Source organism: Mustelus asterias, chromosome 3, assembly GCF_964213995.1.
Source record: "Mustelus asterias chromosome 3, sMusAst1.hap1.1, whole genome shotgun sequence".
NCBI classification, from domain to species: Eukaryota; Metazoa; Chordata; class Chondrichthyes; order Carcharhiniformes; family Triakidae; genus Mustelus; species Mustelus asterias.
In genome coordinates this window covers 37,527,625-37,542,331 of record NC_135803.1, presented here as the reverse complement: position 1 = coordinate 37,542,331, position 14,707 = coordinate 37,527,625, and the positions used below count along the sequence as shown (strand labels likewise).

General features: G+C 42.3%; 1 protein-coding gene across 1 annotated transcript in view; it reads right to left on the bottom strand.

The window, feature by feature from the left end:
* Nucleotides 1–14,705, bottom strand: part of mfsd8l1 (major facilitator superfamily domain containing 8-like 1) — a 60,741-nt gene extending 46,036 nt beyond the window's left edge. The window contains exon 1 of the mRNA XM_078202188.1: nucleotides 14,316–14,705. Within this exon, the coding sequence (XP_078058314.1) occupies nucleotides 14,316–14,391 (76 nt within the window). The 5' untranslated portion in view covers nucleotides 14,392–14,705. The remainder of the gene's footprint in view (nucleotides 1–14,315) is intronic.
* Nucleotides 14,706–14,707: the final 2 nt, after the last annotated feature.

The following is a 14,707-nucleotide window of genomic DNA, read 5'->3' as shown; positions in this document are numbered from 1 at the left end:
TGAAAGATAGAATCAGAACTAATCTTCACACATTTTCATATTTATTTGCAGAGTCACACATTTCAAGTTCACACCTCCTAACTCGAATGTACTTGTTATCACAGTTTCAGTCTGTGTCTATTTATCAGACCACAAGTAAATTCCCAGTTAATGATCACCACCACTTATTAATGTATAATTAATAGTGGGTGAGCAAAAGAGAGAAAAAGCACAGTAAAAAAGAATGGATTGGCTGAGAGAGAAAGATAAGTGAGAAGGAGCAGACAGGCGAGAGCAGCAGCAAAATGGAAAGTCTAGGATGCTGCCTGGTTTGGAGGGTAGGTCTTTGAGGAAAGGTTGGGGGAGCTAGGGCTGTTCTCTCTGGAGCGGAGGAGGTTGAGGGGAGACTTAATAGAGGTCTATAAAATGATGAAGGGGATAGATAGAGTGAACGTTCAAAGACTATTTCCTCGGGTGGTTGGAGCTATTACAAGGGGGCATAACTATAGGGTTCATGGTGGGAGATATAGGAAGGATATCAGAGGTAGGTTCTTTACGCAGAGAGTGGTTGGGGTGTGGAATGGACTGCCTGCAGTGATAGTGGAGTCAGACACTTTAGGAACATTTAAGCGGTTATTGGATAGGCACATGGAGCACACCAGCATGATAGGGAGTGGGATAGCTTGATCTTGGTTTCAGATAAAGCTCGGCACAACATCGTGGGCCGAAGGGCCTGTTCTGTGCTGTACTGTTCTGTGTTCTATGTTGATAGGAAAGAGCGAGAATAGTAAGCAGGGGAAAGAAACAGCAAGTACGTGAGAAAGCAAAAGTGAGAAACAGGAAATAAATTTGAGAAAAAAGAGGGATAAAGAGTGGACAGGAGCTAGGACAAGCAGGACGCATGTATGAGCTCTTACTTGTCTACAAAGGAAAAATACTTGAGACAAAAATAATCAGAGGCAGGTAACCCTAATGTTTTGTTCATAACAGCAATAAGAACACAACAGCATTTTCACATATTTGCTCATTAAATAAAACGAATTAAACTATCACACTGTATAAATATTTCAATAAACTTGTAAAATAAGTTTCAGATACAGAATAGTGCATTGTGTATTCTATACCAAAACAATTTGTAAATTGATAGCTATACAAAATGGCTTTAAGAATGAATTTGTGTAAATGCCTCAATACACTGATTAAAGTGTCCAGATGTGGATAATGAAGCTTTATTGTGGTATTTCTGCAAAAAATAAAGAATTTGTATCACTGTCAGTGCAGACACGGTGGCACAGTGGTTAGCACTGCTACCTCACAGCCCAGGTTCAATTCCTGGCTTGAGTCACTGTCTGTGTGGAGTTTGCACATTCTCCCCGTGTCTGCGTGGGTTTCCTTCGAGTGCCCCGGTTTCCTCCCACAGTTCAAAGATGTGTGGATTAGATGGATTGGCCATGCTAAATTGCCCCTTAGTGCCAGGGGGACCAGCTAGGGTAAATATATGGGGATAGGGCCTGGGTGGGATTGTGGTCGGTACAGACTCGATGGGCCAAATGGCCTCCTCCTGCACTGCAGGATTTTATGACACAGAATACATTTAAGTTCCAAATCACTACCTTCATTCCAGTTCCATCCAAGTGCAATGATTCCTGTGTGCCTGTTGCACAACAACCTATGTTAAAACTCTGTCGCACGGCAGTGAACTTAAGTTAATTATCTGGTCACATTTCTCCAATAATCATGGACCAGATATTGTATGAAGGATAGAAAGGGTATGAAGGTCCCTCATGGCAGACTGGTGCAGAAGGTGAAGTCGCATGGGATCAGAGGTGAGCTGGCAAGGTGGATACAAAACTGGCTCAGTCAAAGAAGACAAGACTTTGCAAGGCTTGACTGTTCTTGAGGACTTGACCAGGCAAGACTGTTCTCTTCCTGTGGGGGAGCACTTCAGCAGTCACGGGCATTCAGCCTTGGATCTTCAGGTAAGCGTTCTCCAAGGCGGCCTTCACGACACACGACAGCGCAGAGTCACTGAGCAGAAACTGATAGCCAAGTTCCGCACACATGAGGACGGTCTAAACCGGGATGTTGGATTTATGTCACATTATCAGTAACCCCCACAGCTTGACTCCTGGACTTGCACAATTTCACAAGCTGTACTGTCTGGAGACAATACACATCTCTTTAACCTGTGTTGAATGCTCCCTCCACCCACATTGTCTGTGCATTTAAGACCTGGCTGGCTGTAGAGATTTGCATTCTAATCAGTATTCTGTAATTTGATTTCTGTGTCTGTGCCCTGTTTGAGAACAGAGACCACTCCATCTGACGAAGGAGCATTTCTCCGAAAGCTTATGGTATTTGCTACCAAATAAACCTGTTGGACTTTAACCTGGTGTTGTGAGACTTCTTACTCAGTCAAAGAAGACAGAGGGTAGCAGTGGAAGGGTGCATTTCTGAATGGAGGGCCATATATGACAAGTGGCGTTCCTCAGGGATCAGTGCTGGGGCCTTTGCTGTTTAAATGATTTGGAGGAAAATGTAACTGGATTGATTAGTAAGTTTGCGGACGAAACAAAGGTTGGCCGATTTGCAGATAGCGATGAGGACCATCAGAGGATACAGCAGGATATAGATCAGTTGGAGACTTGGGCGGAGATATGGCAGATGGAGTTTAATCCGGACAAATGTGAGGTAATGCATTTTGGAAGGTCTAATACAGATAGGAAATATACAGTAAAGGCAGAACCCTTAAGAGTATTGATAGGCAAAGGGATCTGGGTGTACAGGTACACAGGTCACTGGAAGTGGCAATGCAGGTGGAGAAGGTAGTCAAGAAGGCATATGGCATGCTTGTCTTCATCGGCTGGGGTATTGAGTTTAAAAATTGGCAAGTCATGTTGACGCTTTATAGAACCTTAGTGAGGCTGCACTTGGAATATAGTGTTCAATTCTGGTCGCCACATTACCAGAAGGATGTGGAGGCTTTGGAGAGGGTACAGAAAAGATTTACCAGGATGTTGCCTGGTATGGAGGGCATTAGCTATGAGGAGAGGTTGGAGAAACTTGGTTTGTTCTCACTGGTGCGATGGAGGTTGAGGGGAGACCTGATAGAAGTCTACAAGATTATGAGAGGCATGGACAGAGTGGATAGTCAGAAGCTTTTCCCCAGGGTGGAAGAGTCAATTACTAGGGGGCATAGGTTGAAGGTGCGAGGGCAAGTTTTAAAAGAGATGTACGAGGCAGATTTTTTACAGAGAGTGGTGGGTGCCTGGAACTCATTGCCGGGGGAGGTAATGGAAGCGGATACAGTAGTGACTTTTAAGGGGCGTCTTGACAAGTACATGACTGAGATGGGAATAGAGGGATATGGTCCCCGGAAGCGTAGGGGGTTTTAGTTAATTCAGGCAGGTGCAGGCTTGGAGGGCCGAAGGGCCTGTTCCTGTGCTGTAATTTTCTTTGTTAGAAACATTGGGCTATGAAAAATTAGACAATTAAATTCCATCTTTTAAACCCCAAAAATGTATTTAAAAACTAATCGATTTTGAGATCAGATATTAATATTTACCCTAACTGAAGTAAACCATTCAACAACAGGTACAAAAAAAGTGTTAGTTTGTTCTGTCAAAGTAGTAATAATTATTGCAATACTCTCAGAATCAGTTCTTCACCTTCAGAAGCTTTAAAATAACTACAACTATTTTGCTGGTTAAAAATGCTGTTTGTTACATTATTTTTATACATATCAGTGAGGGAGAATATACAAGCTCATTAGGATGGATTTCAAATATACAAATGGCATTATCTGGAAAATGTAACTGTTACTCTTGAAGAATTGCAGCATTTATAATATGTACTCTCTGCTAAAGCGCACTTTCAGCTCAATGTCACATGGTAGTCATTCTTCCTCCTAAGGTTCAATAGTTTTCCTATCCGTTTTAATGAATATTAACAGAGCAGCCTGCTGCTATAACACCCATACAAAACACAAAGTGACTGTAGAATATTGGATTTGCTTAGCCTTGTATTGTACTGTATTGGTTCTGGCTCCATTTTGTACAGGATATTACCATGCCAATTCACATTCAAATCATATTTTAAAAACATTACACATCAGCAATATAGTTATAGAATTATAGAATCCCCACAGTGCGGAAGGAGGCCATTTGGCCCATCAAGTCTGCACCAATTCTCTGAAAGAGCATCTCACCTAGACCCACCTCCCCTAACTTACACATCTTTGGTCACTAAGGGGCAATTAGTAAGACCAATCTACCAGACTACCCAGATGAAAACCACACAGACACGGGAGAATGGGCAAACTCCACACTATCACCCAAGGCAGGAATCGAACACGGGTCCCTGGCGCTGTGAGACAGCAGTGCTAACCACTATGTCACCATGCCGATACCCGATAAGGATGAATGCAACAGAAAATTACTTACACAATGATATTTTAAAACAATGTAAAATACTTTTTTTAAGTTCAACATCACAAAAAAACGATATGTTGTCATATGCTTACAATACATAGTCAATTATTCTATTGTAGTGTAGACCAATAAGATTCTAACATTAGGTTTTGCTCACAAAATGACAACATAAATCAATTTTATTTTTGAAAAGAAAACACTGCCATTACTGGTTACAATCCATGCTTACTACACAAGCTCAATAAGAATTCATATAAAAATATCAGTCAAGGAACATCAGAACATGCCTGGTTACTAAAACATATTTTATTCCTTAATTAACGTTTAAGATTTCTTAGAACAAGGTAGTAAAAAAAAAACTCAAGTATTTCTTCAAGGTAGAGACACCATTAATCTTCAAGTTTTATAGCAAAATAATGCCACTCAAGCACCATCAGTCATTTAGCAATTTAGTTGGTTCTAAATCAAGTTATCTACTGCTATTTACATCAGATTTTGTTAAATAAAACTAATTTATGAGGAAATTTTGCATCTTTTATTCAGCAGAAAATGCAGAATATCTGAACAAATGATGCAGTTTATTACCTCTTAAATTGGCACCAAGCGAAAGATTAATAGTGATGGAATTGAAGGAATTAATAAACCAATTGAGAGATTAATATTTCCTTCTATCCCACCAGCAACTAATCCGGAAAACAAAAAGGGAATGAGGAATACAGCATATTGTGGAAGTTACAAGTATATCTCCGGAAATCCAATTTGAGTATCTCAGTTCCAAAACAAAAATCACAGTATGTACACTATCCTCCCACTTACTGTGGTTAGCACTGCTGCATCACAATGCCAGGGAGCCAGGTTCAATTCCTGGCTTGTTCGTTGGTGCCGAGTCTGCACGTTCTCCCCCTGTCTGCATGGGCTTCCTCTGGGTGCTCCGGTTTCTTCCCACAGTCTGAAATGCTTGTTGGGTGCATTGGCCATGATAAATTCTCCCTTAGTGTACCCGAACAGGTGCTGGAGTGTGGCGACTAGGGCCTTTTGCACAATAACTTCATTGCAGTGTTAATGTAAGTCTACTTGTGACCCTCATAAATAAACTTACAATTTCATTTTCTAATTTGCTCCTCCAGCTTTACTAACCAAATCAAGTGCTTTCCTATGTTACCAGATCTACAGCAAACGTTTAATTGAATGGCTTAGCATAGGGCGGCACGGTAGCACAGTGGTTAGCACTGCTGCCTCACAGTGCCAGGGACCCGGGTTCGACTGCCGGCTTGAATCACTGTCTGTGTGGAGTTTGCACATTCTCCCCATGTCTGCCTGGATTTCCTCTGGGTGCTCCGGTTTTCTCCCACAGTCTGAAAGATGTGCTGGTTAGGTGCATTGAGCCGAACAGGCGCCGGAGTGTGGGGACTAGGGAATTTCACAGTAACTTCATTGTAGTGTTAATGTAAGCCTCACTTGTGACTAATAAATAAATAAACTTTAACTTTAATTGAATGTTTCTATTATCACTAATAAGTGACTTCCAGCTTCAATGCTCATATTCCAAACACTGCTCAGGACCCAAATTACACACACTTTGATATGGATTCCAAGTGAACTGCATGGCTAACAAGTACAGTAGCTACTATTCCAGTTTTGTCGTCACATTGTTAACACTATTGTTAAAGTTTATACTAGACAACAGCAATTTTGGGCACCATAAACTATTCCAGCACACAGCACTTTTCTTCCATCTTTCTCCGAAGCTCCAAGGTGCCGTGTGCAGTACAAAACAATCGTGTCTAATGAGTTGAAACAAAATCTGAAGGGTGGTACAGCTAAAGGTGCCAGAATTCAAAATTGCTCATTACACTATGTGATGCTTTTAGATTAGCTCCAGTCTCAGTTACGTGAAAGCACTTCTTACAACGATATTCGCTGTGTACCACATTTAACAGGAAACTGTCTGAAACAACTTCAAAGTTGCTGTCAGTTAACACTGGCTTCACACTTAAAGCTTTCAACAAGACAGTCAAAGCTTCTTCGAGAAGTTTCAATATTTGAATATAACAGCATGGTGATCCCCAGCATGCATTTCATAATTAGCCACTGCCGTAATCAGAAAAACAATTATGCATTTCTAAATTAAACACAAATTCAAATTAATAACACTGGAGAGAAAACAAAAACCATTAAAACACATTGGGAATAGAATAATTTCTGCTGTAACGCAACTCCTAATTTTCCATGTAACTTTACTCAACGCTGGGACATCATGATCTTGTGACACAAAACTACAGCCAATGGTGCATTTGCATTCAGTGCACTGAATGTTTTTGTAAGAAAAGTATTTGCTCAGAATTAAATACTGGAGGAATGTTTATTTAATATTGTGAACGTTCAGATCTTGAGTGAACAACATGATTTAATGAGCTAAACAATCAGAATTAAAGGATGTACAAATCTGGAGTCAGGACCTGAACAGAATAAGACAGGGCAAGATTCCCCTCTTCAAAGAACCTCACTCCACTCTGGAGTCAGGTCAAGCACTGACATTGACATTTGCAAAACAAATCCAACATCCTCTGTTTTTATTCTACTGGCCTGTCCTTATTTTCAAAGCAGTTTATTGTGCTTGCTTCTAACCAGAGAGGAAGGTACAAGAATGCTGTAATGTGGAATTGTTCATTTGTTTGATTCTGTACCCAAAATATTTTTTTTTAAACTTAAACTTCTATAGCAGTTTTACTGCTATTTATTCTACTTTAGCCTTAACAATATCATTTATCTTTCATACACATCAATAAAATTTAAAAATAAACACCAGGATTTTCAATTGCCCAAAGGGTCTGGAAGGAGAATGGGCTTTCTCTGAAAATAGCATTCCTTATTGGTAGTCAATGTCCCAGTGTCTTCAGGATGTGATGAAAGTTTCAAAATGAGGACGGTGGAAGGGCCGGTTATCTGCTCGACTCCTATTTAAGATCCTGTAAAACTCCTTGAGGACCCTGTTAATGGCTGGGGAAGACGACTTTCAATTTTTAAATTACTGAACCCAAACAGTCTGATGCGTGTTAGTCCATAGCTGTCAAGTTCACCCCCCGCCCCCCCCCCCCCCCCCCCGGGTTATACTCCAGATTTGGAGTATCATTCAGATCACCGTTTCACCATTTTTGTGTGTTGTGTAGCCACTAGCCCTCCAATACGTGGCCTCCTCTCTTTAACAAGGCAGCAGCAGCAGGCCCCATCATGACCGACATCTGCCTTTGACCCTCATCCTCTACAGGCAGCTCTCACCTCCTGGTGATGCTTGCTGCCACTAATTGGGCCTTAAACTGACCTTCAGCCCAAATAGGTCATTTATATTTTACAACTGCATGTGTGATTGACTCAGATGCAGGTTGGGACCCAGAAATGATCTGGGCATTGGATTCCTGAGTGAGAATTGAAATTTAAGCTCAAAATGACAATAAAACACCACTTGAAATATCCAAGTGTGATGGACATTTCCAGTTGGGAAAAACACCCAGATCTATTTTATGTTGATCAGGTTCGAAACAGCTTCTATGCCATTTCAGTTCTCAAGTCACACTTTGACTAAAAGGGGCTTTTACTCTCAGCAGCTTCTTCACTTGGCATTCGACAAAGGATTTCAGCATCACTTACACTGGTGGTGTTGGTTCCTCTTCAAATTTAGTGAATTAATGGTCCAGATCTTCCAAGGAGCAACAATGATAGTTGGATTGCCACTCTGCCCAGACACTGTTCTGCATTTCTTGCCAGGTCTTCTAAACCTGACTTTTCCAGAAATACAGGGGTGTTCCTTGGACAGCCCTGTTCGATTGCAGCAAGAGTTGGAGGAGACAGGACACATTCTGTTTTTATGGCACTAGCTGTCATAAGGTAAGGCTAAACGTCTAATGTGAGTGGGTGAATGGATGAAAAAGTGAGTACTTTTGAATGAATAAATAGGTTAGGTAATGGGGTGGAGAGGGTGGGTAAGTTGGGGGGGAGGGGGACACAAGGTGGCAGAAGCAGGGTGGCATTGGGGTGAGGTTAAGTGTCAGGACAGGCGGTCAGGTCAGGGGCTAGTCAGGAGGCAAGAATGGGAATATGGTTAGGCATCAGGGAGTCACGGGGTCATTGGGAAAGTGGGGGGTTTGGGTGTGGTCAATGCGAGAGATAAAGGGGTCAGTTCTGAAAAAACCCAGGAGTTTGATTGTTTTAATCTGTCTAACTAATCCTATGTAAACATTTAGGTGAGTACATGAGAAATGTACAAGGTCTCAGCCTCTAACTCAGAGTCAGAGACATTCACAAGGGTCCCGGGGAGCAGGGGTTTGCCCATCAAAAGTTGAAACTTCCCAGGCAAATCCCATGGAGGTCAGCTCATCAGGATTTCTAACAAAACAGACCTGAAGATGTGAGTCAATGCGATTTCATTGACCTTAATCAACAGCCTTAGTTTCTCTCTTAGTAAGGTGACTAGAACTACACCTTTCAGAGATTCCATCAATGGTTCAGTTGCAGAATATGCTTCATACTATGATACATAAGGTAAGTTCCATTCACGATGATTACCCAGTGATCTGGGTAAAACTACATACATGTAGATGGGAGTAGAGGATAGGTCAGTTTTCAGTAATTAAGTGACCAACCAACACTCAACACTTGAGGCTCACATGAAGAATGGCCACTTTAGCAAGTTACTGCAAGGTCACCGATGATCCAGATCTCTACTGCAGCATAGTTCATCTGTTCAAATTGGAAACTTGCAATGACAGGGGTGAAAGAAACAACCAGTCCTCTTCTAACCAGCCTTGTCTCATATGGACTTGCTAAATATCTTAGGAAGATATGAAATTACAGAACCAAAACTTGCTTCATACATTTCTTCACATCACATTGCAAATAAAATCCTACATGAGCATAACTTAACTTCCTCTTATCATATGGTTAAATTTTCTGTGAGGACGTAATTGGGAAGTTACATCCAAAAATAAATACATTTACACCTAAACTTCCTGGCAATTTCATAGCAAGAAGGTAAAAATGAGTGTAAAGGAACAGAAATGAACATTAACATATTGGGCTAAAGAAGGTGTCAAACTCATTCCTTCATTCAGCTTCAATAATTATTTAAGTTATTCAAGTTTGAATAATATTCATATACATTGATGCAACATGTTTAAAAGTACACAATCTCGGCAAAATTCCAATATCATCAATTTCAACAAAGCAGAAAATACAGATCTGTTTAAAGGATGTTTTTAAGTCACGATAAGATCTCAGAAAATAACTTGTTCCATTCTATCTTTAAAAATCTGGTGTAAATTTACACCCATGTTCAAACTGTGAAATTGCAGGAAATGCATATGTATTGACTCTTCAGCCTGTGAACAAAGACTTAAAATGAACCAAGCTGCAGTTGCAGGGATCACAAAATGGGTATAAAAGAGGGTAAAAATTTTGTCATTACATGAGCGTGTGTGCATGCTCATAAACTGAAAATTTCATGCCACAGAAACAGCGAACAACAAGTCATCAAACAGAAAGTCACAAACCAGTGCTACAACATGGAATTCCACCCAGAGTAATACAGTCATATGCTGCCCTCCCATCATGCCTGAGAAACACTGATGAGCACAATGAGCCAACCTTGAATTTCCTGCAATTTCACAGATTGAACACGTGTAAATTTACACCCATATTTTTAAAGATAGAATGGAACAAGTTATTTTCTGAGATCTTATCATGACTTAAAAACATCCTTTAAACAGATCTGTATTTTCTGCTTTGTTGAAATTTATGATATTGGAATTCTGCCAAGGATGTGGCAACCTTGACTCCAGGTTCTATACGAGGCAGCACGATGGCACAGTGGTTAGTACCAGGGACCCGGGTTCGATTCCCAGCTTGGGTCACTGTCTGTGCGGAGTCTGCACGTTCTCCCGCGTCTGTGTGGGTTTCCTCCAGGCGCTCTGGTTTCCTCCCACAGTCTGAAAGATGTGGTTAGGTGCATTGGCCATGCTAAATTCTCCCTCAGTGTACCCGAATAGGTGCTGGAGTGTGGCAACTCGAGGATTTCCACAGTAATTTCATCGCAGTGTTAATGTAAGCCTACTCGTGACACTAATAAAAAAGTGTCAGGCTTCTCTCTTCAGTTGCACTGCCTAATTAAAAGACTTTCTATGCTGCCAAACTCCTGCAGTCCTGCAACAATATCAAGAAAGTCCATATCCTCAACCAAGCTCCTCAATAATCATGACCAATGAATCTAAATCCAACATTATCTCTCGCAGGTAGCCAAACCCCATTTGCCTTCCCAAGTACTGCTAAATATAAGAAATCTGATTGGTGCACATTGCATATCATCTTGCTGTGTACTCTCAGCTTTCAAAATAGAAAGGAGTAAAGAAAATCCACAGCTAAAAGAGAACATTTGTCATAAAAGGCACTTTTTCCAGTTACCACGTAGTAATGGTCACATTTGTGTAACACATTCCCAAAGTACCAGCAAAAATCTCAAAATACCTTTAATAAAAATAGAATTTGGCTTCTTCAGTCAATATAAATCAGCAGCCCCAATTCTTACTGACATGATACAAACAATCCTCTTGTTATATTACAAATCTTCTGACTCAACAGTAGACCTACTTGCATATTTGAAATGGGCCATTCCTGAAAGAACAATAAATACATATAAACCTTTCCTAAAGTCATCCTCTGTATCTCTCATTTCCAAAATATAAATATGTTCTCCACCGTTGCATAGCTGATTTAAATCCTATAACAGTAAAATGGTTATCACAAATGCAATCATATGTTTAAAACGGTACTGCTGGATAATTATAATAATGGGTAATGATCATTTGAAATTAATCTCAAGATTAAGTTTTGCTGCTACTTAATAAAGCAAGATAGGACAGACCAATTAATCACAAGTCAGTCTGTCTAACCTGGATGGTGGACGAAATATTGGGAAGAAATTCAAGGACAGGTATAAATTTTAATTTAGAAAGCCACTCATTAATCAAAGAAAGTCAAATGGATTTGTTAAGGAGAGGTCATGTCTGATTAACTTGACTGAATATTTGAGGAGGTAACCAGGAGTGTTGTTGAGGTTGGCACATTTAAATAGTGAACATGCTTTTTGACACGATTCCATGACAGACTGGGCAGAAAAGTTAAAGCTCATGGGACCCAATTAAAAGTGGCAAGTTGGATCCAAAATTTTACATGGCAGGAAATAATGGGTAATGTCAATGGATGTTCCTGTGACTGCAAGGTCATTGTCATTTGGATTTTACAGGGCTCAGTACTGGATCCCTAATTTCTCATGATATACACCAAGGATTTAGACTTGAATGTCAGGGACATGATTAAGAAGTTTGGAGATGATCGGAAAATTGGCTGCTTGGTGAATATTGAGGAAGGTAGCAATATCCTGAGATATGTGAGGTAATGCATTTTGGGAGGGCAAAAAAGGCAAGGGAATTATCAGTAAATGGTAGGATACTGTGAAGTGTAGAGGAACACAAGGACCTTGGAGTGCATGCCCATAGAACCATGAGGGTCAATATAGTGGTTGAGAAAGCATACAGGATACTTTCTTTTTTTTCATCTAGGAATAGAGTGAAAAGCAGAGAGGTTATGACAGAACTGCATAAAACACTAAGACCACAGGTACGAGTACTGCATTACAGGATGTGATTGCACTGGAGTACAGTGGAGATTTACGAGGGTGTCGCCAGGAATGGAGGATTTTAGCTGTGAAGAAAGATTTGATAAACTGGGCTATTTTGTTTGGATTAGAGCAGACTGAAGGAAGGTTTAATTGAGATGTATAAAATTATGAGGGATAGGATAGGAAGAGCAGTGAGGTCCTTAACCAGAAGATATAAATTTATATAATTGTTGAAAGAATTAAAGGGAGTTGAGGAGAACTGTTTTCAAGAAGGTGGTGGGGGGCTGAAACTCATTGCCTGAAAATTGTAGAGGCAAAAACCCTTAGCTCATTTAAAAATACTTGGATGTGCACTGAAATGTCATAGCCAAAGTGATATTCGGCTCTGAAACTGTTTTTCAACCAGCACAGACGCAATGGGCCAATGGCCGTCTGTGCTGTAAATTTTCTACATTTTTATTAGTTTGCTGGTAAGGAACATTTCTTCATCTCTAGTCACTTTGCTCCTCCATATGACCAGTGAGTCACAGAGGTGGCAATGACTCCTGACAGAGAGGGTCCAGAGGAGGTTCACGAGAACCTCATAGGAAGCTACATATCAGTACCAAGAGTTTACCTCACATAGGGGACACTTGTAACTGTTAGTCCAAATGGATCCGGGGCACTTATAAATACAAAAAATCTACAAACCGCAACACATTCCTCAACTTTTATAGGTACAAATACTTTATTTTCATTTAATAAGATGCCCCCTATGGTGTTTACAATTAGCAATGTATTTTAAATCTGGAGATCATGTCTAAATCATCTCACTTTCCCTAATTCTACACAATTTTGTCAACCAAAACAATAATGTTCACATCACAAAACAACAACATGCTATTTCACTCAGCAGACTGATTCCCTTTCAATGCTTGCAGAGGTCAATGACTGCTCCTGACCACAGTCACCCCCTCTCAATTGTGTTCAGAAGTACTGCAGGGCGTTTGAACGATTGTGTGTTCATCTCCCTCCCATAGCCTCTGCCTGACTCTCAATTATTGAAGATGCGAAATCTGTCTGCATATTTCAGATTCTGTCTGATTTAATTCTGTTCCCTAGCTCACTTTGAGGATCGCAAAAGCTTTTTCCCCGGTGACACACTTTCTCCCAACAGCAACCATCTCTCCCCGCACGTTTTAATTTTTCCTTGCTGTAAGTGCAAAACTGCGCTTGCTGTGAATGACATTAACGCACCAAATGTCAGTGACAGTTCAGCACCTGGCTGCTAAATAGAAGACCCTAAAGTTTAACATCAGACTGCATTAAAGATAAGACAGGGTTACAAATTATAGACAGATCGGATTTTGTATTTTTGCTTCCGTGTATTTATGTCTTTTAACTTATTCAAATGCCTCCATTTAAAAATAAGTTGGCAGGTGACCAAGCAGATGTGACATCAGCTTGAGCAGGTAATGGTTAACAAAATTATTCAGCCAAACGGAGAAGTCTCGAACCTTACTTTTACCCACAGTGCCTGCTAGCTGTGGTGGTTAGTTAACGCTCATTAAATGGTTAAAGCAAAATGTGAATGAGTCCTTGATGATCACAGAGCGACTGTTGAACCCAGAGCTTGACATTGCAACCGAAATCTCTAACTGATGAAACACCAGTTGGTCCCCTCACCCGGCTGCAGCTACAAAACCAGTAAACAGCCCGGGTACAGGCTTGTGAACACCAGATGTGACAGCTCACAAATTGTTCCCAACTCCCCGCCATGGTGTGACCAGGATGCAGTGAGAAGGGGGTCTGCTCAGGGGGGGGTCTGCTCAGGGGGGGGTCTGCTCCTCACTGTACAGGGGGGGGGGGGAGGGCTCTGCTCCTCACTGTACAGGGGGGGGGGAGGTCTCTGCTCCTCACTGTACAGGGGGGGGGGGGGGAGGGCTCTGCTCCTCACTGTACAGGGGGGGAGAAGGGGGGGTCTGCTCCTCACTGTACAGGGGGGGGGAGGGCTCTGCTCCTCACTGTACAGGGGGGGGAGGTCTCTGCTCCTCACTGTACAGGGGGGGGGGGGAGGGCTCTGCTCCTCACTGTACAGGGGGGGGAGAAGGGGGGGTCTGCTCCTCACTGTACGGGGGGGGGGGACTGCTCCTCACTGTACGGGGGGGGGGGGGGGGGAGAAGGGGGGGTCTGCTCCTCACTGTACCGGGGGGGGGGGTCTGCTCCTCATTGTACGGGGGGGGTAATCTGTTTCTTACCGTACTCGATGCCGCTGAAGAGGAAGAGGAGACCAATGGTGATGTTGGTGAGTCGGCGCTTGGTGCGCTGCTCCATGGCACTGGCCCTCGCCTGCAGCCGGCCGGAGGAGGCAACCGCTTCCCGTGAACAGGCCGCCGGACACGGCAGCTCTCCGCCCTGCCAGGTGGAGGTCCAGGACGCGCTGAGTTGAGGCGTCACTGAGCTGACAACAGAGGCCTGCTCGAGCCGCTCTCCTAGATCCCCTCAGGCCGGCGACGGCGATGCTTCAGGGGGAGAGCGTGCCGCCGGCATGACCCCGCCCCCTGACCTGGCCCCGCCCCTTCGCACCTGGCCCCGTCCACCCTTGCCCACACTGACCATGTTCCGCCCCCTTGGCACCGCCCCCTCCCAC